This window comes from Emydura macquarii, unplaced genomic scaffold (assembly GCF_026122565.2).
Source record: "Emydura macquarii macquarii isolate MOO-44397 ecotype Brisbane River unplaced genomic scaffold, CSIRO-AGI_Emac_v2 contig_3720, whole genome shotgun sequence".
Classification (NCBI taxonomy): Eukaryota; Metazoa; Chordata; order Testudines; family Chelidae; genus Emydura; species Emydura macquarii.
In genome coordinates this window covers 86,920-112,844 of record NW_027133857.1, presented here as the reverse complement: position 1 = coordinate 112,844, position 25,925 = coordinate 86,920, and the positions used below count along the sequence as shown (strand labels likewise).

Below are 25,925 nucleotides of genomic sequence, written 5' to 3'. Positions count from 1 at the left end.
ATGCCCCTCTAACTTTTTAATTAGTTGGCAACTTCTTCTGAGTATCATCGCCCAAGGGATCCCAAAGATGGAGTCGAATGAGGAGAGCTGAGCCACTTCAGGACTGGATTCCAGGCACAGGGGCATCATAAAAGAAATGAAGTAGAAAATCTGGTGTCATTAACACATTGGATTATGGGTGAAGAATTATTTTGTAAAGGAGGGAGGGGCAGGGTCTAGTCATCTGAGTTGCAGCCTGAATGCTAAGACCTCCTGACTTCTAGTCCTACCTTTGCTACGGTGTTCTTCTGGGGGCAAAATCACTGTTTCCCCAGCCACAAGATGGGGTTAAATACACTATGTCCCCTAGTTACTCCTTGGTTGGTTACTGCTTCACACAAGGGTTGTGAGGGTTAGTAGTTGCAATGGGCATTGCATTCATTAGATCAGAGAGAGAGAGAATGTGAAAATGAATGACTGTGGCTATGTATACACAGCAACTAAACGTAGACACCCACAGCCAGGGGTGTGCACCGGGGGAGGCAAGCTGGGGCATAGACACCCTCAATAATTATCAGGGACACAGAACGTCTCCAGTCCTGAGGGCCAGGGCTGTGGGGAAGACAGCGAGAGCTTTTCCCAGGGCTGGGGCACACCATGTGCCCCTTAGCGTGACCAGATAGCAAGTGTGAAAAATCAGGACAGGAGGTGGGGGGATAAAAGGTGCCTATATAAGAAAAAGCCCCAAATATTGGGACTGTCCCTATAAAATCAGGACATCTGGTCACCCCAGTGCCCCTCCAAAAGGGGCCAAATTTAAATTCCTGTGCATGCCTCGGCCCCTGTGCCTGGCCCGTGCCTGCCAACTCAGACTTTCCCACCTGGCAGAGTCCTAAAGCCTGGGCTGGCTCCACAGGCAGCCGGGAAGTCTACACCCAGCCATGAGACAGCCCCGGCCCCCCAGTCAGATGGCAGGGCCAGGGCGGGTGTCCAAGACAAGGGCTGTGTAGACACACGCTCTGCTGCTGGGGGTAGGGGTCAGGGTCCGGGTCCCCTCATGGAATTCCCAAGCGGGAACGCTTCACCAGCCGAGACTGAGCCGCCTGACAGCCGGAGCTGCGGGAGGGGGAAGTGAAGCGGGTTCTCCACAGGGAGCAGCCGCTCTGAGGAGATCCCGACCGACCCCGCGCCGTGGGGGCAGGCGGCGCGGCGGGGCGGGGCGGGGCTGGTTTTTCTCCCCCGGCCGGCCGTGTCTGGTGAGGGGCAGAGGAGGCGGGTTCACGCCGCGGTTTGACGGGGTGTGACGGCAGCCGCCCTCCCAGGCGCGGGGCGGGCTCCCAGGCGGCTCAGACAGCGTCGAGGGACTGCCTGGCCCGGCCCGCTCCGCCCCACGCATGCAGGCGGCGCCGTCCCGGCAGTCAGCTGAGCGGGCAGGGCGGGGAGAGGCTCCATAACAAACCCGCCCCCGGCGCAGCCCCGCCGTGCGCGCAGCAGCTGCTGGCCCGCGCAGCGCAGCGAGCGAGCGGCGCCCTGGAGGACGGTCGGTCGGTCGGTCGGTGGCAGTGACCCTGCGGCGGCGTGAGTGGGCGGCCAAGGGACCGGGCAGCTGTTGGGGGAGGCAGGACGCGGCGGTCCTGAGCTCAGGTGAGCTTCGCCCAGCAGCGCCGGGCGTTGCCCCTACGGGCGGGCCGGGCAGTGCCGGCTCCGAGGGCGAGGGAAAGTGAAACTAAACCCCAGCAGCGCGACAGAGGGGGAAGGGCTGGCCTAGGTGCTGCTTCCAAACAGCGATCCCCCCACCCTTGGTGGCGCTGGGCCAATGCGGGGAGCCGTCCCTGATCCCCCCCCCGGGGGAGCCTCGCCCACCTGCTCCCTGAGAGAGCCGAGCCGGGCCCGCATCTGCCCTCCCCGACCATTTCCCTTGGGACCCTATCGAAATACTCCGCCTTGGAACGCTAGAGACAGCTGGCAGGCACCTGGGGGTTCTCCCCTTCATTGCTCGTAGGTTCCCCGGGGACCAGAGGGGACCGTTGTGCTCATCTTGTCTGACCCTTTGTATAACACAGGCCAGGGAACTTCCCCCCTCAAACAATTCCTGTTTGAAGCGGAGCATCCTGGGTTTTTAAATAAAAAGATCTGTTGTAGGTGCTCTTAGAGTCACTGGGCCCCTTTGGGCTTCAAAATAGTCCCGACTTTAAAAATTATCATAGTGCACAGTCAGAGCTCAGAGTCGTGCAGGCTTAGAGTCAAAATAATAAGGCCCTGGGTGTTGCCGTGTTCTGATGGAAGCACCAGAAAAATCAGGGCAGTGTTTTGTGGGTGGCTCCGGACCTCGGTAAAGATGGCATGGTAGCAGGTGGCTAGAGCTAGGAGGGGCAGTGCCGTAAACTGTGTAGTTTATAAGTGAGGTTGAAAGACTAAATCAAGATACAGAATCTCCCTGCTGTCATAAAGGTGTGACATACAGAAATGCTGCTAAGAGACTGATCTTTCCTAACCATGACCCATGTCAGTAACTGGAGCTGTGGAATAAAAGTTAAAAGTCCCATGACAGGAGTCAGTGTCCAAAGGTGACTATTAATATTCACCTCCATGTCTTAAAGAATAAATGATTTTCCCCAGACTAAAGGGGAGTGAACTACTGGATTGCTAATGACCCACCTCTTTATGATGAATCAAACCCTCCCCGTCACATACTCTCAAGATTTTGGTTTCATGGCTACCCTTTCCCTGGGTGAGAAGGAATCTGTGAGATTTCCTCCAGATCCTATTACTAGAGTTGTTCATTTGAACTGTTGAATCCAGCACACAGTGTATTATCTTTTCATTTGCTCCTTACAGACCAGGAAAGAGAAACTGAAGGCCTGATATTTCCCTTCTCCCTTTTTTTGCTGACACCAGTGTTGCTCTATTGGAGTAACACCAGTGTGGTGGAGTGGAGGTTCAGGCCATGTGACTCAAACCTGTACCATGACTGTGCAGAGCAGAACCAAATTTTCTAGGTCTTTTTTTTTGTTGAGCAGCTTGCAGCTATTTCTGTTTTTGTGGGTGCTTCTCTGTCAACAATTCCTTATCAATGTGTTTCTATTTGCTTATGATTTTTATTATTACTAAGTATATTTAGTGCCAAAACTTTGCATGAGGCTTTACAAAGCTGAAGGCTAGGTCCCTGCACTGAAGAGTTTAAAATCTATATAGGGCAAAGCTAATAGAGATAATCTACAAAGACCAGGGTTAAAAGAGATAAAAGAGAAACTATTATTTACTATAAACAAATCCTTAATTCTCACTTTTTAAAATTGAGACTGTTTTGGCACATCATCATGAGTTTCATTAATTTTATTGAGATTATGGAGTTAGCGCCAAAATCCCTTCCAACTGTGTGTAGTGAGGGAAGGCAATGTGGCCTAGTGACTTGTGCGCTGGACTAGGTCTTTGAGAGCCAGTTTGGCAGTCCTGGATTCAATTCCTTACTCTGCAGCTGGTTTGCTGAGTTTGAACAAGTCCCTTCCCTTCACTGTGTTTCCCCCATCTAAAATGGGGATAACAATACTGGCCTCCTTTTTAAAGAGCTTTGAGATCTACAGGTGACACGTGCTATATAAGAAGACAGTAGTATCTGTTCTTGGCAATAGAATTACAGCCATGGGGCCACATTCCTGAGTATTTTGTTTTCAGTAATTATGTAGTGCCCGTCAGCATCACTCTGGCAAGGCTGTCTGTCTCTTGAGGTTGGCCTTGGTGGCAACCATCAAATGCTTGGGGATGCTGTTAATGGAATAGAAATAAATACACTGTAATACAATACCAGCTTCTTACCATCTAAATGCACTGAACCTTATGACAGGGCCTGATTTAGAAAGGGACAGGGAGGTAAGATAACATAAAGCCAGTTTTGGTTGTTCTATAAATACCTTTTGGGTGTAGGGAGGAAAAGAGAACTTTTAAAGTGCTTTTTAAAAAAAAAATCAAGTGGGAAAGGACAAAATATGGAATTGAGATAAGTGGTGGGAGGGACGCGTTCCATGCTATAGGGCCCGGCATAGTTGTGAATGAATGAACTTTAATGTGAAGAGTCTACACTATTCTATTCTAAATAGGTTTTTATTTCAGGCTTATCACCATGGTATCTGAGCGCCTTCCAACAGTGCATTTGAGTGATGTAACTAATATCCATCATGTTTGTGTTCTCTTATCATCTCCTCCTGGCGTGGGCAGGAGAGTGTATTGTTGTGGGTTTTTAAAAAAATATATATTTAGTTTATTTATATATAATATACAAATATTTATGTTGGAGAAGTCAAGGAAATGCACTTTGCTCTTGGAGTGGAAGTTGGAGAGGTTTGTGATGGTCCTTGGTTTTTGAGAGAGTTCACTCAATAGTCTTGGCCTGATCCCCGAGAAAGCTCTGATTCCTGTGCAGATGAGCTTTATCCTTATTGTAGGACGTTCCATTGCACCTGAGGTGAGAAGCTGTCGACCGCAGTCTTCATCCTAGAGCATTAGCTGTTCTTTTAAATTCTCTGGGCGCATGCCATGGAGCGCCTTCTGGATAAGGACCAAGGCCATGAATTCGATTGGATATTGTATGGGGAGTTGATGTAGGGAGCAGAGGACAAGTCTGATGTGTTCACGGTAGCCTGTGTCATTGAGGAGACATGCTGCCAGAGTTCTGTATGAAGGACCAGCATTTTGTAGATTCATTCACATTTTGTTCAAGGGGTTAAACAGTCAACTTCTGCCTGGTTTTAAGTCAAGCCTATGTGTAACTGGTAGGGATTTGCTCCAGAGTGATGATACAGCCCACGTTTGCTGATGGGTTAATGAGTCTGGGCTGAGTTTTGTGTGAATAAACTGAGGGTATGTCTACACTGTGGAGTGAAGTCAATTTATTTTAAATCAGCCTTCACGCACCAAATTTTAGAAGTCGCAGGAGCATGATCACACCATGCTCATTGCTTCGGGGGATTGCGTCCACACTAGCCGCGCTTGGGTTGACAATCAAAGCAGTGCACTGTGGTTAGCTATCCATAGTGCAACTAGCCACAGAGGCGCTTGGGAAAGTTGTCGTTCTCCTATGATGCAACATCCTTCCTCCCTTCCTGTTCCAAGCACACAGACTAATGCTTTCTTGCGCCATTTTTCTAAACCCTTCAGTCTCTACTGCACATATGCCATTGCCAGAGAGGCATAGAGCCCGCTCAGCTCAGGACTATCATCATGAGCGTCACAAACACTTCACATCTTATCCTGCAGTATTTTGAAGAGCGAGACGGGGGCCACAGCACTGAAAATCGTGATGTTCCTCAAGATGCCCTGCTACAAGCCATAGAATAAAACCATAAAACAATTCCCATTTGCTGCTGGCTGTCATGCACCATCTGCGGTCAGTGGAGCACCGCTTCTGGTCCCGGGAAACAAGCACTGACTGGCGGGATCGCATCGTTATGAAGGTGTGGGATGATGAGCAGCGGATGCAGAACTTTTGTATGGTAAAGGCCACTTTCTTGGAACTGCGCAGAGCTGTCCCCAGCCCTGAAAAGCATGAACACTCACTTGAGACCACCTCTGACAGTGGAGAAGTGGGTGGCCATCACTCTGTGGAAGCTAGCAATGCCAGACTGCTGCCGGTTGGTTGGGAATCAATTTGGAGTCAGTAAATCCACCATGGGAGCTGCTGTACAAGTTTGCCAGGCCATTAACAAACTTCTGCTAAGAAGCGTAGTGACTTTGGGAAATGTGCAGAACATAGTGGGTGGGTTTTCTGCAATGGTGTTCCCAAACTGGGGGTGGGGGGATGTGATAGATGGCACGCATATCTCTATCTTAGCACTGGACCACCTAGCCACAGAGTACATTAATCAAAAGGGATACTTCTCAATAGTGTTGCAGGCCCTCGTGGATCACAAGGGACGCTTCAGCGACATCAGTGTGGGGTGATCTGGAAATGTGCACGATGCACGCATCTTTAGGAACTCAGGTCTGTTGAAAAAGATGCAAGCAGAGACTGTCCCTGACCAAAAATAAATTTGGTGATTGTTGAAATGCCAGTAGTGATCCTTGGGGACCTTGAGTACCCATAGCTCCCCTGGCTGATGAAGCCATACATCAGGCACCTGGACAGCCAGAAGGAGAGGTTCAGTAATAGGCTCAGCAAGTGCAGAATGGTCATGGAATGTGCATTTGGACGTTTAAAGGTGCGCTGGTGCAATTTACTCACGAGGCTAGACCTCAGTGGGGGGAAGAAAATCCCAGCCATTATCACTGCGTGCTGTGTGCTCCCTAATGTCTGTGAGACAAAGAGGGAGACATTTCTGTTTGGGTTGGGTCGTGGAGACAGAGAGGCTGGCTGCCAATTTTGAGCAGCCAGACAGCAATGCACGCTGAGAGCCAACTGCGGAGCGCTGTGCCTCAGGGAAGCCTTGAAAAATCGGTTTTGCAGTGAAACCTAATGTTTCTGAAAAATCTGTATTCTGTCTTTCCTTCCCATCCCCCACCCAAACCAAAGCACCACAGCATTGTGCTAGCTCCCCCCCACACACAGTGGTAATCCCCACCCTCTCAATAAAGAAAGAGTAATGACCTTTCAAGCAGTAAATTTTTATTGTTGATCATTAACAGTGGAGGGAAAGGAAGTTATTTCAACATTTTGCATGCATTGTAATGGAGCTGTGAGGGGACCCAGAGCTAAGTTTCACTGTGCAAACAGCAAACAACATATTCTCATTTCTTAAAGAGGCCGGTGCCTCTTTCTGCTCCTCTCACCCAGCATGTAGTGGAGCACATACTGCACCCTGCTCAGCCTCCTCCTAGATCACCTAGGGGTGGGGGCTAGTCAAGAGTGTGTGGGTTGAGAGTTTTGCAAGGGCTGCAGAGGAAGTCTATCCTGTCTGTCGCTGCTCTTCTTGAAGCTCAACCAAACACCTCAACATGTCTGTCTGATCCCTCGTGCACAGCATCTCATCCTGCGTTGCATGCTCACATTCTTGGGCTGCCTTTCTGTTCTCCATGTCCATGTTTATTTTCTCCTGAAATCCTTCAGGCTCTTAGCTCTGAGTCAGCAGCCGCGGAGGCGTTCATTTTCTTGGTGAACATGTCATCCTGAGGTGTGTGGTTTTTTTTGTTTTGCTTTCTAATCTGCGACAGGCGGTAAGTGGGAGTAGTAGATGCTGAGCTGAAGGCCATGCTGTTCGCTGAAAGGCAAGCAAAGCACAAGGTATCCATTGTTAGCTGGCCCCACGGATGAAAAGCAGACCCGCATACCAATCTGTACCTATTGCAGCAGTTGTAGTGCCGTTCCAGCCATGGTAAATAAGGGGCTGGTGCATCCATGTCAGGGAAATCCCTGTAGTGCACGCTGCATAAGTCCATAGTTTCCCCAACCAGCATGATTATTGCACCCTCCAAGCATCTGCAAGCATCTGGGTACAGGCCTGGCACTTGTGCTGCTATGCTGTGTTCCGCGATGATGCCTGCACAATTAATAAGAGAGTGGCAGGGGAAAGTGTCCTAGTGTGGTTGAAGAAATAAGGCTGCTCTCTCCAGAAACCTTCTGCAAAGGATCAGAGTACCTAAATGAAAATTTCCTGGAGATATCCAGGGAGGATTCTCGGAGCATCCCTGTGCACATAAAAATTCTTTTCTGGGGGGGAACCCTTTGCTTAGGTGAACTAACAATGACGAAGCCCATCCCCACCACCACACTCAGGTTTTTTTTGCTGTGACAAGAAGCTGGACTGGGGAGATACTCACTAGATGTGCTTTCACCGGCATCTCAGTCACTCACGCTGTCCTGCATCTGACTGGGCTGTTCTGAGGTTACAAACAGCTCCTGGCTTTCAGGGAGAATGGATTCCCCAGTCGCCTGGCCCCGTCCTCTTTCTCATCATCATCATCATCCACAGAGTCCTCCTCATTCATCCTGGATGCTCCTGAGGTATCTGTGCTGTGTGGCAGTACAGTGATGGCATCACCACCAAGAATTGCATGCAGTTCTCATAAAAGCAGCATGTCTTTGGTGACGAGCCAGAACGTCTGTTCACCTCCTGAGTTTTCTGATATGCGTGCCTCAGTTCTCATTTTAATGCAGCACTGCTGCGCATCCCTCCTGTGCCCCTTTTCCAACATGCCGCGTGATATGTTTTCATAAATATCTAAATTCCTTTGGCTGACTTGAAGCTGAGCCAGAACAGACTCTTCGCCCCACAGACTGATGACATCCAAGATCTCAGGTTGACTCCAGGCTGGAGTGCGTTTGGGGTGTGCAGTCGCCATGATCTGTTCTGCTGGCAAGCTTTCTCCACAGTGACAAAACAGGAAATTGGAATTCAAAATTTCCCAAGGCTTGAGGGGAGGAGTTATTTCCCGTGTACGTGGCTGCAGTGCAGCAGAGTGCGAACATGCAGAGCGGTCACAGCAGAGCATGGAGGCCAATTACATCAAATTATGCTGTGCTACGCCTACACTGCCGCTCATTCAACCCAAATAATTCGATTTCACTGCCATGCCACTTGTGGAGGTGGTTTTAAGTAAAATTTTCCCGCAATTTAAATTGATGGAACTGACCAGCCAGTAAAGATGCATACATTATGTGGTTGACGGAAGCCGTATTCCGTCGACCTAGCTTCACAGTGTAGACCAGGCCTGAGGGTGTCTTTTCTGACGGCAGCAAATTCACTGTCATCAGATTGATTTATCTAGATCGATTTGAGCGGAAGTGAAGACCTGCTCAATTGATCCAGAAGTCAAATTAGTAAAACCACCTCCACAAAAAGTGTAGTGCTGCGTCGATGGGTACGCATTTCCCATTGGCGCAGTGCAGTGGAGACAGCATGCAGAAGAGGATTTAGGAAGTTGATGTAGGTTACGTAAGCTACTCTATGTAGTAAGTATAGACCAAGCCTTTATGGCTAAAGGCTAACACATAGACTATTGTGTTGAGGCCAATAGCAACACTCCTTTGTCATGTCAGGGCAGAAGGATCCATGGTGTCCAACAGACATCCAATAGAATGTCTAGCTACTGCTGATGAAATGGACCTGTCATAGGAGATTCTTGGTGTGCAGCCTTTCAGCAGGAAATTAATCCCCCCTCTCTCTCTCTCTCTCTCTCTCTCTCTCTCTCTGTTAATCTTATTATAGTCACTGCAGTAATGTCCAGCAAGCCGCTAAGCCATCCTGCTGAAAACGGGGAATGTAACAAGAAAGAAACGGGAAATGGACCCCACAATCTGGCTTCTCCTACGCTTGGCACATATACCCCAGAAGAGATGGTACAGCAGATGAAAGAGCTGATTACAGAGAATAATGAATTAAAAGGTGAACGAGACCCTGCCTTGAAATATAGAAGCTTGATTCTCCATGGTCTTGTACCATGTAGTTGTCATTTACGCCTGTGCAAAATGGGTTTAAAAACACCATCAAACACAAATTTCCCCACCCACTCACTGTAGTGTGGTAACATTTTACACCCACATAGCATGCACTGTGCATAGGAGTAAACGACTACAGAAGGTATAAAGTAATGCAGAGTCTGCCCCATAATATATGGTAATATGTAAGGTGACCTTATGAAACTGTATCTGTGTGGACGAATAAGGGGAAACAGCCAGACTTAAGTGTAACCTGGTTTCTTGAGAATTCTAAAAATAGTTAGTACAGCTTTGCAAAATAAGTACGAAAACTTGCCAAACCAGGCACAAAAATCTACTTTGCTATGATGATTGATACAAAAAATATTTGCTCATCAAGGAAACAAATGTATTTACCTGGGCAAGTAAAATGGGTTTTTTTGGTGGTGGTTTCTTTTTCTTTTCCTCAAGTCTGGATCAGTGTGACCCATGGCCAGAAAGTTCCATGAGCCACTAAGCTTTTAAAATTTAATTTTAAAAACAACATTCTGTATTTAAAATTTAGAATATTAATAATTCTTATAGTGCTATTACTAATTACATGGGTTACATCAAGTGATACATTTCAAAGCCTTAAAACAATACTGTATATAGGAAAAGTGTTGAGATAAGAGAGTTCTCTTAGACAGATCTTAGAGCAAATGGAAAGCTAGAGCAGCATATATAATAATCAGAGATTAAAAAATGTAGACCAGATATTTGTACACATGCACCATTTGTCCAGCATCCTGTAAGATGCTATCTCTGTGGAAGCAACATCACTAAGATGCATGTGCTACTCATTAATTGTTAAAGTACATATTGATCTTTTCCCAATTTGAGTACCACCTTTTTAGCTGTAAGAGCTCTTATTTTTACAGCTGTCAGAGATTTCCAGAGTCATTAAGACCTCTAGAACGTAAAGCCAAGGATATTTTTGGAGGTCTGGGAAGCAATGTGTAGAATAACTTCTATTAGTATCTTTTCAATACCATGCTGGGCAGTCCCATACCATATGAAGTAAAATTTCAGGACCAAACTTTCAGCTGGTGTAAACTGGCATAGCTCCATTGTCTTCAATGGAATTCCACTGATTTATACCAGAAGAGGAAATAGTCCTCTGTATATATTACAGTTCCAGCATGTATTTCTATTGGAGGCTAAAGAAAAGTACAGTGTATTTGAAATCCAGTAACCCTGAAAGAAGTGAATCTTTAAAGTAGCTCTGACGTGAAATATTTTAATTGACTGGTAATACAAATTCCAGGATTTGTCAGAGCCCTGTCTAATAGTATATCCTGACAAATTTTTGATTTTTATAAAAGTTTTTTAACCAAGGGACAAACTGACTATATACAGGGGAACAATGAAACTGATTAGACACAAAGTGCTGGTAAGGAGACAAAGTAAACAAACAGGGAAATAAATAGCTAACCCCTTTCAGTCATAAGTAAGCACAGGTGTAACTTGTAACACTTTCAGACAGAGATGATTTTCAAATTGACAGCATGTGTTTTAAATTCAGCGATATTTTTGTGTGTGGGTGTGTGTGTGGGGGGAGGGGGAGGTGTTAGAACATATGATCCCTAACTGAGTCTGACATTGTGTAATGGTCCTAAATCTCTTTAATTTCTTTTGGCTAGATTGCTTTTTATTTAAATAAGGACCAGTATTGGCTTCTACATGTAACTCTGTCTGAAGTCAGTGGAAATTGCATGGTTATCTGAGGGCATAATTGGACCCTAAGTAATTTTGGGTACTGAATATTCAGATTGTATTTTTGTAAACATGTAGCCAGGATTTTCCAGCAAGTTTCAAAGGAAGCTCAAGAGTATGGTCTGATTCTCCCTTGCCTTGCATCTTGTGTAGTCATTTACACCTGCACGAGATGCAAGGGAGTGGAGAAGCAAGTAAGAAAGTCCCTATCCCAGATAGCAGGATATTTTTATTTAGATGGTCAGCTCTTCTGTGCAGAATGTTGTCACTGGGCTGGTTCACTTTCCTTATTCTGTGGCAAGGTATTAGTATCTGTTCATATTGTGTTTTTTGAATACACGCTAGAAGCTATGAAGATGCATAACCAAGTTATGAAGGATCGTTATGAGGAGCTTTCTGTATGGCGAGAGAAACAGAAGGAGGAGCGGGAGTTTTATGAATCCAAGTTCAAAGAAGCTAAATGTTACTTGCAAGCCAAGTGCATTGAAAATGAAGAGCTGCAGAAACAACTTCAAAGCTTAAAAGAGAGAGAGGTAGGGTCTGAAATGGTAAATAAAACATGGCCAATCAACTTTTTATTTTGTAATGGGGGGGAGCATTTGTATCACTTTATTACATTGTGTTTTGTTAATATTTTCCATTTTTTGTTTTGTTTTACTTCAAAGGAGTTGTATCATAATGGAAATAATTGGCCTGACTTTTTTTCAAAGGTAAATGACTTCCAGGAGATTTGGGAGTGCTCAGCAACTCTGAAAATCAGGTCACAGCTGAGAGAATTAAAACTGAATTGCAGACATCTCATTGACTTTTCATTCTTTGTTCTGTTAAATCTTCTGTTTCTCTTGGTTTCACTTTCTTATTTTGTTTTTTTCCTAGTAAGTTTTTAGCTGCTCTGTCATGCACTAATTTAGTGCTCTTGTGTTTGGGCTTCCAATGTTACAAGGGGATGTTTAAATGCAAAAAAAAAAAACAACAAACACCCCAAAAAACCAACTTCCCCTATTTCCATCTACTTTTTTTAAATCATAAAAATACTTGTATTCAGACTGGGCCAAATGTATCTCTATTCTACAGTATCTATATTTCAGGTCAATCTAAACTGTTTGTCTGCATCCCTATAAGTAATGGGAAGAGTTGCTGTGTGATTGAGTGGTTTGAAACAGTGCAGTAGTATGGAACATTGACTGAGGCCTGTATTGGAAAAAAAAAAAACAATTTAAGAATCCTGCTTTGTACCTGGGATATGCATGTGGATATATATTTGCACCTTTGGGTGTAGAAAGCTTATTTAAAATTCATGTTTCAGGTTTTAAACCAACTATTAGGGATTAGGATGAGAACTTCTTGGGAGCAGATTATCCCACATGTGCCTACCTAAGGGGCTTCTTGCACCTTCTTTTGAAGCATCTGGTGCTAGCCAATGTTGCAGGATACTAGTTTATTCTTATTATTTATTTATATTAGACCTGTAGTCTATCTGGCAATTCTTACGTTCATGCAAATTCAAGGCAGTCATCTCACCGGTATTCAAAGTTTGATGCCTACAAATTCACTCTGTCACCTGTTCACCCTCTGAAATATGCTTTTCTTCATTTGGATGGCGGGCAGGACTCTTTCATTTCAACTCCAAAGGAGAAGGGTGTGTGGGGAAATGGAGGGAAGAGACAAATCAGTTATATAAATTATATCAAGGGAGAGTGATAACATCAGAAAACATGTAGAAAGAATGAGAGCATCTTCTAGACAGAAAACATGGAGCGGAAGTTGGGACTGTGCTCTAACATGGGGTTTGAAATCCTGATCCTGCAGTGAATTCTACATGGGCAGAAGTTTGGGGGCCCTTGGCAGGCTCAGGAATTTGCCTGCGTGTAAACCTCAATGAGCTCTAAGGGAGGAAAAGCTCTCTTTTTAAAGTGATGCTGTCAGATCAAACTTTGTGCCAAATTAACTTTTTTTGGCAAAGCCTTCCACAAAGAAGTGTCTTTCTTTTAATATTTTTTCAATATTTCATTTTCTTTCCTGTGAAAACTGTTCAAAAATGCAAACCAACAGCTGACTGCAGCATTTGCAAAGTAAGCCTTGCTGCTTTTGCCAGTGCATGAAAACATCAAAGTGACTAGAGACGAGTCTCTCAATTGTCTGAACTAAGAAATTCAAGAAGTAAACCCAGGGTTTATTTTTTTCCAGGTGGTGACCTAGGCAAGGACACTTATTACTTACTGGTTGTGGTTTCTGACCTGATAAGGTCACTTAAGCCAAGATTCTTTTCCCTTTTAAGAAATCATCCTGATTCTAACCTAAATTCTCTTCAGAGAGAGAATGTGAAACAGTCCCTTATTTAAGTTGAACTTTATTTAACTCCCCAGTCCCACTTTCAATCTTATCTTTTTACTTAAGCCTTTTCTTAATTAAGATACATTGTAGCCACTTGCTGCTCATTAGGTGACGTCACCCGCTCACAAAGTTTCAACCACTGATAAGTCTCGGATACATCCCCTAGCCTTCACAGGCTATAAACACCCAGCACTCAGAATGGTTTTGAGAGGAAAACCCCCTACATCTCTGCTTTCATGCCAGCAAGGTCTGCCGTAAAGCTACCTCCCCTCCTGGTCTGAGCACAAAATCAGAGGCAACAGGAAGTGGGGCAGGCAGAGGAGATGCTATAGGAGGAGAGGCAGCACCAGAGCAGGTGCCAGCATGGCATAACTTTGGGAGCTGGGAAAGGTATAGTGGGAGGATGGAAGGAATGGGGCAGAGGATGCAACATAGAAGGGAGTGCAGGAGACCTCATGGGTTGCCCAGAGCTCACAGTGGCAGTTCTGTAGGCTGCAAATGGAGTGGTAAAGCCCTGGTGGGGCAGGGGGAAACAAATTCAAAGGGAAAGATTGGGAATGGAGTGAGACATCCTATGGAGGGTGGAGATTGGGGCTCAATGGTTAAAAAGAAGCCAAAAAAGAGGATTTGAGTACCCCTGAGGTCAGAGGAGAGAGACTGGGTAAGATGTGGGGAGACCTTCCAAGGAAGAGGTAGAAGGGAGAAACACAGGTGTGAAGAGAGAACCTTCAGGAAAGAGAAGGGGAATTTGGGGAGAGATGGTAGGGAAAGGGGCAGATGGAGGGGCATGTGAGGAGACTCCAGGAAGAGAGATGGGAGGATCCCAGATGAGTTGGAGAAATATAGGAGAGGGTATAGCTCTAAGTCCAAGGAGAGATTGGGGGTTGGGAAATGGAGCCCAAAGTGTTTGAGCCAATGGTGGGGAATGGAGATAGGATTTAGGTTCTATACCTCTTCCATCTATTTACCTGTCCAAGTATTTAATATAGGCCTGTTAGCACTATGAAATTTACTGTATAGAAGTAGCCAGTTAATACACATTTGTCCCCCTGACATGGTTAACTTAAAACACAGTTTTGTTCTTGCACTGTAGGTAGGCAAGAATTGGGCTTAATCAATGATCTTGAGTCTCCTCTTGCTTACACCAGTGTAGCTCTGCTGACTTGAGTGGAGTTACTACTGGATTACAGCGATGTTGGTGAGAGGAGAATCAGGCACATGTTTCTAAACTGGGCTACAGACTTGCAGGAGGCAGTTGCATGGTTTGATAACTTAGTTTAACACAGTTTGATGAAAGCAAATTTTGATAGTTTATTCACTGACATTTTCTGTACATACTTAATGGTGGTGAGGGTGTTTGGGATGCTGTTGTGTTTTCTTTGCCTCATCACTTCTGCTGGGTAGCTTTGGACTTCTGTTTGGTTGGCTAATATGGTGTGTATTTTACATCTTACTCAGGAGGGCTGCACAGTTCCTAGGGAGGAAATGACCCAGGAAATTAAGCAGCTGAAGACACAGGTGGCGCGGCTCCAGGCTGAGAAGGCAGACCTGCTCGCCATAGTTTCAGAACTGCAGCTCAAACTCAATGTCCCTTTGAGCGAGGACTCCTTCGTTGAGATCAGAGTGAGTGTAAGTAACTGGAAACAAACCATTAACAGCACTAGGAAATTCTTTAGTACAGGGCAGGCTGCATAATTTTGCTTCAAGAATTAATAGTTGGCCTATTGCAGGAAGAGTACAGAAAGCATAATCTGAGAAGTCTTTGTGGTTAAGACAGGATATTTTCTAGGGTAAATTTGTGTGATCCATGAGGGATTTAGCAGAGCATTTTCCTGTAACAGCAATGGTAAAAGTACAGCTCAGTCCCTGTGCACTGTTGGAAAGACTGTATGCCATTTTGAGAGGGACTAGCAACCTCAGCCCTCATAGCTGTGCAACCTGTGTTGCTGCTAATTCCCACAGTGTTGAAAATATGTGAGTGAGTGGTTTTTGAGTAGTTGACTTGTGTCAAATTCAATATACACTTTACGCTGGGGATTATTCTTTAAAGGGATTTTTATCTATTTTCTGTAGTAATGAGGGCTCTTATCGTAGTTGGAGTCACAGGGACTGTGGAGTGAGGGCTGGAGAACTGGATGGCATTTCTGTTCTCCATTCTCTCCTGTTCAGTCTATCTCCTGCACACTGCATTGACTCCCCTCCAGGCAGATGCCTGGAGCATGTATTGCATGCCAGAGGCTCACTTTTACGATGCATTTATTTCAGGGGAAACTTGTATGTGTGGGTTTTGGGGTTTTGTTGGGTGTTCCTCCCCCCCCTCATATGGCAGCAGGGAAAGGGTTCACTTTTCTGTTGACGGAAGTTAGAGATGCTGTCAAGCTAAACTTAACTCCGATTTTAGATATTCAAAAGTTCTGTGCTGTAATTGTGCTAGAGGCACAGAGAGCGACTTTTACCATCACCATGGAATTTATGAAGGCTTCTTCATGGACAAAATCAATCGCCTCTTGATCACTTGTATGGTAGCAGATCCATGTCTGGAAGGGGCAGTCGCTGCATGATGTTGAGAGGGTTTAATTCAGCCTCGCTCACTGAGGTTCTAGAGTGGCTGGTGAAGCTTCAAGCCGCGAGCTGAAGTTATGCCCCTTTATGGCTACAAAATTAAAGCGGGTAATATTGGGCTGTGTATTGGCAGAGAGAAATGATTCCCTATTGGAGGACAGGTTGTTGGGCTCCCCCAAATGAATGGTTATTAGGCCTATTCTAGAAGTCGTCTCTGATATTGATGAGAGTGTCAGTTGCCTGATCTCTAATTTTCTTGTTGGGGGAATGTTAGTGGCAAAAGATTGCAGGGAGAAGGGATGACTTTTCTGTTAGCCTTCTTATTTGATCTATACTAACGAGGTAGCAATAGGGCACATTAAATGTTACCTTTTAAAATGTCCAAATGAGAGAGTGATTTCCTGGAATCTTGTGTAGTTGTATTGTCATGTTGTGGCTCTTCCTCACCTTACTCTTATTTAAAAAGTAAATGAAATAAAAGCAGATATGCTAGTTAACAACTTGGAAATTCCAAATCTAATAATTTTTTCCTCAATAGGAGGGAGAACCGAATGGAGCTTTAAAAGAAAATCAAGATGTTAATAATGACCAAAGGACCAAAAACGCAGCTATCTACATGTATGTGGAGTCTGATGCTGTTTCAAGCCTGATATATTTTTTTAAACCACAGAGAATATTGCTTAAGACTTCTCTCACAGTTCTATCTTCACATGAACTCTTATCCCTGAGGTTTTTTTCCTTGCTGAAGCTATACTTTCACAGACTTAGACAGCTGATACTATTATAGTTTCCATTTTGGATGCTGCCCAATCTAGTAGCACAGACTGTCTTAGATAATCCCATGTGACATGACTCCTTATTTATTTTTTTGGCTTTCCCTTTTGCAAGGAAAGAAGAGGCCTTCACACACCCTAATGTGACTGCACTTTGAAAGGTTGTAGTCCCATGTAGAGGTGTTTCTGTCACTCTGGTCACAGGGAAATGCACACACAGTAGGTCAGCGTGCTGATGTAAGTAATCTGAATGCATTGCATCATTTGTTGTGCGTTTAGATACTTGTCAGCCAATAAGATTTTTATGGTTGGGGTGAATTGGAAAAGAAAAGCAGCGGTATTCTGACCACAAACCAAGATTTACCCACTTAGATGCCATTCACAATGCATTATGTAGATATTCACAGTCTGATCATACAGTCTCTGCTGGTCTTGCCTCCCCTTTGGTGGGACTTAAATGCCTCACTTGGCTAAATTTAGGATAGATATATTTCTAGTGTCCCTTATGATGATCCTTTATGCACACACTGAAGCTTTAGAATGGTGCAGTTAGCAGGATAAGTAGTATGGGATCAAGGTCTTAAAGTCAACCACAAAATGAACGCTAGCTTTTGTGGGAACAGTATTATTCACTAACAATCTGCCGGTACTGTTTGCAGAAGTAAGGGTGTTCACCCGCAAATGCCCACTGGTTGAGTTCCTGTTTGACAATGCATACTGCTTACCTGAATTCTTCTTGCAATTTCTAATGAGTACAATATTCTTCTTAACTTCTGTAGTTTAGGACAGGAAGCAGACTTTAAACAGCTCTTGTCTTTGCTACAAAGCTAGGTACGTTTCAGTAGCGCATAATGTGATTCATATATATCCTATCACAAAATTTGGGGAGTATGAACATATGTGAATAGCCAGACACACACTCCCACACCACAAGGAGTGGAAGGTTGTCATGTCACAGGAAAGTTAATCTTCCAGTATTTCTAATAGTGAGGTCTTTGATTTGATGTCAAGAGCTAATGTGTCTTTCACTAGCATAATCTGCCTTTAAAAAGCACTTTAGAGTACTATGGGTGAAGTACTACCAGGTTTATTGGCTCAAAAATAAGGCAATTTTTAATGAAAATGTCATTTTATTGGGATTTTGTGAGGGGCAATTGCTTTTGTATAGAGACATGAAATTTTGCATCTTTAATTGGAAAACAGTTATTTTGTGAAGACATCCATCATGAAAGCAACACTTTTGGTTCCACAAAATGATCTATAATAAATTTGTGAATATTTTTAGTGTCAATTTCTGTTTTTGCATAGATGATTAAATACTAGTAGTTAATACTAACCACATGCCCCCTCTTCATGTGAGATGTTGAAGTGGTGCTCGAAGCAAGAACTGCACTCATGGTCATGGAGCCAGGTCTTGGGGATCATGGGCTGCCACCATTGTAGCCCTTGGGCAAGACTCATTTTTTTGGGTGTCCAACTTGAGACACCCTAATGGGGCCTGATTTTCAGAAGGCTGGTGCTCAACAATTTCTGAAAATGTGGCCCCTTTAAGGTGTCTCAAGTTGGGCACCCAGAACCACTAGTCACTTCTGAAAATCTTGGCGTTCAGCTAGGGGAATGGTGGATTGTAAAATTAATTTGTAATCACCTGCACTAATAGCATGTTTGATCAAAGCAGGAGCAGATCTGGGGATGAACCAAGACCTTTGGAATCTGAAGAGCTTACTGTCAGCCAACTTCTTTGTTGCCTTAGAAATGAAACTCAGATGAGGGAGAGCCTTGAAAAGGAACTTCAGGAACACAAGGAGAGGTATGCAGTAGATGGTGGTAATTCAAAATATTTTTGTCCATTACCCATCAGAGCCATTTCAGCCAAAGCTACTGAATCCATGAGTAGACAGGGACAAGCTCAAATGTCAATCTGATGTTGACAATAGTGAATAGACTGTAGACATGCCACAATGTGTTGACTGAGGTTTCTCTGATAATGACTTTTTCATAGACCTGGCAAGTAAATCATAGGTTTTCTTCTATTTAAAGGGAAACTTCCATCTCTTGTTCTCTTAATTCTTTTAACACACAGTAGTTCCAGACTCTCTTTCCGTTGCCCCCTCTGGGCTGCAGTTTCCCAAAACTGAAGTGAAATGGTGATATGGATATTTCAGAACATTTCAGCCTATGAATTGCTCACACACTGTTCTCTGCAGTTTTCCAGTGAAATATGCCAATGGCGTTGATGTTCTTTCTATGGGACCTTGGGCAAGTCAAATTCTGTAAATTATACTTACTTCACAGGTCTATTGTGAGCTTTAATTCTCTAAAGTTTGAGACTTTCAGATACATAATTTTTTTTAAAAGCTCCTTAGAAATGCCTAGTATAAATTAAATGAATTAAGTGAATTAAATTAAGTGAATGTCCCAGATTAGAACTGCATAAACTCAGTCGCATTGGTGTAAATTGAAAGTAACTGTTCAAGTCAGTGAAATTTTATTGATCTGAGCAGAGGCTGCTCCACACTTTCCATTTTGCAAGGATGGAGTGAGATACAGTATGTTAGAAACTACACAATGCAAATCAGTCACATAATGGTTCTAAGCAGCCTTCCTAGAAGTGATAACAAATTTACCAGCAGCCAAGTGACTCTCTGGGTAGGTCTACACTGCAGTTAAACACCCCACAATTAAACATCTCCAGCCTGAGCCCAATTATAGTGCAATTAAATGGTCCTGTGGCCAGAATTCATTGAGCCATGGGTGTTTAGTTGCAGTGTAGACATATCCTGAGGGTTTAAGTTGTTTTTTGTAGTGTGGATAGGCATACCCATGCTGACTTTAATCTGGCTAGTGCAGGTAAGAATAGCAGCAAAGACGCAGTTATCGTGGGTTTCAGCACAGGCAAGCTGCCCCAGTAGAAGCCTGCCTGGAACACAGGGTATGTCAGCCCATAACGGGGTCAATGCTGCTAGATTAAAACTAGTATGGGTGTACCTACCCACAATATAATTGCACCTTAATTTGTGGTGTAATGTATCCTCAGAAAAGTGTGAAATTCTCCTTGCTATTTAAAACCTTACAGGAAAAAAATTGACTCAGAATTGATATTTTTGATCATATTCCCGACTTCCAGGAGACGCAAGGGACAGATGCATTCATACCCCTAGAGAAAGATTTTAGGAAAGTTCCTTTCATGTGTATAGTGGCATGATCACTATGAACAGTGATCACGGCAGCTGAATCCCACTTTATTCCTGTGCCATGAACATAAACTTGTAGGTCTTCGTATATAAAATGAAGGAAGGGCAAGATATGTGGGAGAATCTAAAAAAGTAAATCAGCTTCTGGACATATCTTCACATTTCACTTTGTGCCTGTTTTTTTTTTTTTTTTTTTTTAAAGTTCTGATTCCTATATGAAATGTTAATGTTAGAGTAATATATACAGCAATAGCATATGATCCTTGAATGCTCCTATCTTTTAAAATGTTCATTATCTCATACTGAATGTATGCTAAAACTGTCCTAATTGGTGCCTTACATTTCTCAGGCTATCGAAGCTGGAGAAGGAAGCGGCTGATTATCTGGAGAGTGGGACTCAAACAGAATGGGCAAAAGAAGAGGATGAAAGTACAAAGACAGTATGTGCCAGTCACCTGGGGACATGATTTTAAGGAACTACAATGAACTTGTTGGGGGAGGCATGATTAATGTTATGTATTAAGATACAAGGGTCCAATTCTTTGGCTTCACCTGAGGAGTATTCAGCAAAGCTCAAGAGGTAAATACAAAGGTGAACTCCATGTTCCCCTGATCCTGGACTGGTTCTCCTGAACGTCGTCCTGAATTACACAAACTACCAGTAGCCCAAGAGGCAGTTACAGCAGTCAGAGATCAGTGGGACATAGTGGATTCTGTCATGCCCTACTACCCTTGACCATGCCTTCTAAATAGGAGCTTTTATGCCCACAGAGGATCCCTCTAATTTGGGGTAATCCTCCCAACCCAGGTGGCAATGTGGCATAAAACACAGACCCTAGCTGCAGAATTCAGATTTGAATCCAGTGTTGCAATGTTTGGATGGGAGTTATGGTTATTTCTCTCCCAGCATTAATACATATTTTCCTCTGGTTTTGGTGAGTTGCATTGCCCTGGAGGAGCACAGCTGCCTTGGATAAAGACGCAGTCGCAGATGTAACTGGGTCCTAATCCTTTGAATTAAGGCTTTGAATTGACAGTGGGAGCCAATGGAGAACAAAGTAGTAAGCTCACGGTGGCTGGCAGTTGTATTATGCACTAGTTGGAGTGTCTGTCATCTTCAGATTGGATAACTGTAATTCACCGTCCTGGGGGCTAAACATTCAAGAAGATGACAAACAGATTATTGGGGCTAGATCTTCAAGGAAGAAGGAGCAAAGGATTTTAGCAGCTGAATGTGGAAGAAGGTGTTCTTCTCTCCCCCCCCCCCCACCACCACCACCACCACCACCACCACCACCACCGACCACTTTAAGAGTAGGGGGGGTGCCAGCCACTGATACTACCTGGTCATTTAGGACAGTGGCTCTCAACTTTTCCAGACTACTGTATCCCTTCCAGAAGTCTGATTTATCTTGCGTACCACAACTTAGACTTCACTTAACTACTTGCTTACAAAATCAGACATAAAAATACAAAAATGTCACAGCACGCAGTTACTGGGAAATTGCTCACGTTCTCATTGTTACTGTATAATTATAAAATAAATCAATTGGAATATAAATATTGTACTTGCATTTCAATGTATAGTATATAGAGCAGTATAAAAAAGTCATTGTCTGTAAGAAATTTTAGTTTGTAATGACTTCGCTAGTGCTTTATACGTAGCTTGTTGTAAAGGTAGGCCAGTATCTAGATGAATTGATATACCCACTTGGAAGACCTCTCCATACTGCCAGGGATACACTGATTTAGGGGATGGTGTGTGTTGCAGACAGACAAGACCTCTCCATACCAGTCTGATGAACAGGAATATGCCCTTTGTGGGAGAGTAGGTAGGTGTCCCAGCAAATTCTTAAGTATTTTCCTCTTCTGGCCACGTCAGTCTTGCCTGGGTTCAGGTTAAGCCAGATGCCTTTAATCCAGATGTAGGCATTGTGACATCCTTGTGACAGTGCTGGCAGCAACTGTGAAAACATGAAGTGTACAGCTGGGTTGTATTGTTGGCAGCAGAGCTCATGTTGTTTCACCAACTTTCCAAGCAGCTTCTCACCAGTGTAGACCTTGTAGGAGGCCAGGAGAGCAAGATGAATCTCTTGGAGACTATACAAGTGAGGGCCATTGGGGACCAGGAGCGGTTGTCCCTCACCACTAGCCTGGTGTGAAAGGAAAGGTTGGAGTTGTTGCAATGCTGTACCATCTACTCTAGCTGTGTCATGTAGATGGGTCAGCAGCAGCTTGGAGATGGCTTTAACCATTGTCAGGAGGAGGATTGTCTTAAAGTGCCACTAGGGTTGTGGCTGTGCTATCCCCTAGTCTTGAAGCTTTCAGGAAATTGAGAGGTCACATGATGCTGGAGTTTGCCTGTCATTACTTTCCTATTTAGAGGCAGGGTGATGGCTGGAGAAGTAGTGTGTGCTCAGTGTTGGGATTTTGTTGAACATCGAGCTATTGCATTTTGCAGTGAGGATGGCAGAGTTGCTTCTCAGAAGACTGTTGATTGTACCCAGTGCTAATGGGAGTTCTTGATCTTCACTGGTGGTCACCAGTAACCAGGGGCACAGCACAGCATTCAAATGTTTCCGAGGGCTTCCAACACTTTATTGTGCATGTGTTAGGACCAAACTCTTGTCCGTGGGGAGTGGTTAATGCTGGCCGGCTGGCTTCTTGGTTTGCTGCTGTGGCAAGTTCCTCTTGTATTTGATTTTCTGCAAATTAAAATGAAAGCTTATGGTGGCTGGTGCTTTGGTCCTGGAGTCTGCGCTACTGTTTTGCAGCTGTGATGGAAGAGGAGTAGAACGTTCTCTTTGATTTTGTTATGGAAATTGGATTGTGCTGCTCATGGACGGATTTGGAATGGGTTTTACACCACCTGTGTTCTGGCCTTTGTGCTTCATCTGATATAGTTGGCGAACCATGGTGATTTCAGTAGGTCATGGGTATCAATGGCAGTCATCAGTAAATGATTAGTGTTCTTCCAGCTTGTCAGAACCTTGGACGAAATGAGAGAACTTTCTAGGATGAGCTGAAAACTTAGCAGACTGAAAAGTTCTGTTGCTTTGGTTGCCTGGTGAGGCAGAGGGTAGGCTGTGATTTTCATCTGGAAGAGGTAAGACTGTGAGGTATCTGTGGTGTCTAATCCCAGAATGAAGATCCAGTCCTTTATGTGCCAGGCTGGATGCATGGGGCTGGAGTGAGTTAATTTGAATCTTGGTATCCATGCACCTGAGGAGATGTGCTATTTTGATGTGTTTTGGTGTTTATGTGAAAGTTACAGCCACTAGAGGGAATGAAATTGGGCAGTTCTAACCACCACACTAGGGAGCAGGTCCAATTGCTCCTCCAGGAAATCTGCAGAATCTGTCTCTGGAAGTCTGCAGACCAACAAGACTCCTAGACTTCTCATGTCCTTAGCTTCACAGACCATGTGGAACAATTCTAAGAATTTTGGTTCTGGGCTGTTTTCTGCTTCTGAACTTGGAGGGGAACACAACTGCTGCAGCTCTTTCCTTCATCGTCTTCCAGGATCTTGCTCAGTTTGTGTTATGTTGAGTAACGTGGGGATGAGCTGTGCTATGAGGGGGCTGGATGTGAATTTAAATTAGGTCTTAGTGAGGGCGTACGCAACTTGTTCAAATGCAGTTCCTGAATGGTGCTGGTTTTGTTGGTGACTGACCCAGGGATTCATCAGCATGAGTCTGAAGAAGTTATCTTCTGATGACAGGCGCTGAACTTGGCCTGCAATAATGTGGACAGCTGACTAATTCAGATCAGTGTCTTGTTTTAATTCTGTGAGAGTGCTTCATTTTGCATATGCATTTTCTTTAAAACAAATTAGGGGGGACCCAAACGTTTTTTCATTAATTTGAGAAATATTTTGTGTCTATATAATTTACAAGTGGTTTGAAGCCAAAATGAGAGAGCCTGAGACAGACACTCTCCAGGATGGGGATGATTTGTCACAGATATATGCAGTTTTGCTAGAAACCCTTTTCCTTCTCTTCTGGGTTAAGAACATAAAGTACGAACATAAGAATGGCCATATCGGGTCAGACCAATGGTCCATCTAGCTCAGTATCCTATCTTCCAACACTGGCTGGTGCCAGATGCTGGAACCCTGTGTGGGACTATTTTTTTAAGTTCCGTTCTGCCCTGTAATTCCCACCCCTGGCCACATTGTTTCTTGCATTTTTATCCCACTCCCACCTGCAAAACCCTTAGATTCCACAAATCCCTCAAGAGAAACAGGTTCCCTATGCTACTATTAAAAAAGATTGGTTAATTTATTTTATATATATAATATAAATTGAATTCAGACACAATGTTTACCACTAAAAGAATAAAACAAATCTTGCTTAAATCATGTAAAGATATATTTTAACTCTTCTTTTAATAGACATTAAATCTTTCTATCCCTCGTTTAAATTTAAATATGAAAACCTTTATTTTTTAAAAAAGTAAAATTCACTTTCCTTAGAATTTTAGCAATTGACTGATGAGTGATTTAGTGTTTTCCTGCAAATTACTTTTTTTGCCCACCCAATCCCACTGCAAAAAAGTACATTTTACCCACTCCTGCTATTATGGCAGCAGAACCTGTAGGATCCCAGTCCTGCAGAGCTTGATGAGGTGCTTCAGAGGGAATGAACAAAACCAGGTAATTGAGTGATCAGTCCCCTGTCATTCATTCCCAGCTTCAGGCAGTGAGAGGCTAGGTACTCCCAGAGCATGGGTCTGCATCCCTGATCATCTTGGCTAATAGCCATTAATGGACCTATCCTTCGGGAACTTGTCTGATTCTTTTTTGAACCCCATTATAGGTTTGCCTTAATGACCCCTGGGCTAGGAGTTCCACAGGTTGACTGTGCATTGTGTGAATAATACTTCCTTTGTTTGTTTTAAACCTGCTGCTTATTACTTTCATTGGGTGACTTCTGGTTCGTGGGTTATGCGAAGGGGTAACTAACACTTCCATATTCACTTTCTCCACTTGTTCTGCTGATCCCACCAGAAATAAACAGTAACTCTATTCTGTTCATCCCTTTTAAAGTGCTAGAGCTGAAGGCTTCTTATCTTGTATCTGACAACTTATTGTGTGTAAAGAGATGGCTTAGACTGGGGTTTATTTGTCATTTTTTTTTTAATCTAGGTATGTAATAAAATATAAATACTCCTTCTGTCCTCTGCTTCTGTCTCCAGTATGGAAGGGGACATGTCATGCCATGCCAAGGGGACATGGAAGGGGACATGCCATCAGTCAGATGTTTTCATGTAGGCATCACAGCAGAACTAGAACTTCAGGAGGGACGTGAATGTTTGGGTTAGGTGCCAACTGGAACTACAATCCTCCCAATTCCCTGATTTATGAGGAAAGGCTTAAAAAAAAAAATGGGCTAGCTTAGCTTTGAGAAAAGAGGACATGGGTGGGGAGCTAAGTTTTCAGATGTGTTAAGAGATGTTATAAAGAGGACAGTGATGAATTGTTCTCCATGTCCACTGAAGGCTGGCATGAAGTAATCTGCATAATCTGCAACAAAGGTGACTTAGGTTAGTTATTAGGAAAAACTTGATTACTATATGGATAGTTAAGCACTGGAATAGGCTTTCAAAGAAGATTGTGGAATCCCTGTCACTGAAGGTTTTTAAGAACAGGTTGGACAAATACCCATCAGGAATGGACTAGATTTATTTGGCCCTGCCTCAGTGCAGGGGGCTGGACTTGATGATCTATCGAGGTTCCTTCCAACCCTACATTTCTATGACTCTGATTATTTTTTGACAGTCTTTAAATCGTGAACTTTTTGAGATGGAGGGAGATTGTGATACCTTTTCTGTCTGGACAGGGCATAACATGTTATGGGCGCTACTGAAAATTAATAATACAGTTGTCTCTGAGTTCTTGCCCATTCCCTCCCAATTTTAAAGAAGCTTGGGGTGCCCAAAATTGCAGCTCTGCTTTCTTTAGGAATGCTCTGTAGTTGTGAG

At 43.9% G+C, this 25,925-nt stretch overlaps 1 protein-coding gene across 5 annotated transcripts in view; it reads left to right on the top strand.

Annotated features, from left to right (window-relative positions):
• Positions 1–1,401: 1,401 nt before the first annotated feature.
• The window catches only part of OPTN (optineurin), a 36,493-nt gene continuing 11,969 nt past the window's right edge, over positions 1,402–25,925 (top strand). The window contains exons 1-7 of one of the 5 annotated variants that reach the window (XM_067537301.1): positions 1,402–1,623; positions 9,117–9,293; positions 11,426–11,613; positions 14,873–15,037; positions 16,515–16,594; positions 18,428–18,559; positions 20,293–20,383. In XM_067537301.1, coding sequence (XP_067393402.1) covers positions 9,128–9,293; positions 11,426–11,613; positions 14,873–15,037; positions 16,515–16,594; positions 18,428–18,559; positions 20,293–20,383 — 822 coding nt within the window. In that variant the 5' untranslated portion in view covers positions 1,402–1,623; positions 9,117–9,127. Of the gene's footprint in view, positions 1,624–9,116; positions 9,294–11,425; positions 11,614–14,872; positions 15,044–16,514; positions 16,595–18,424; positions 18,560–20,292; positions 20,384–25,925 lie in introns of all 5 variants that reach the window. The other 4 variants (XM_067537300.1, XM_067537298.1, XM_067537297.1 and 1 more) reach the window with 4 other exon arrangements.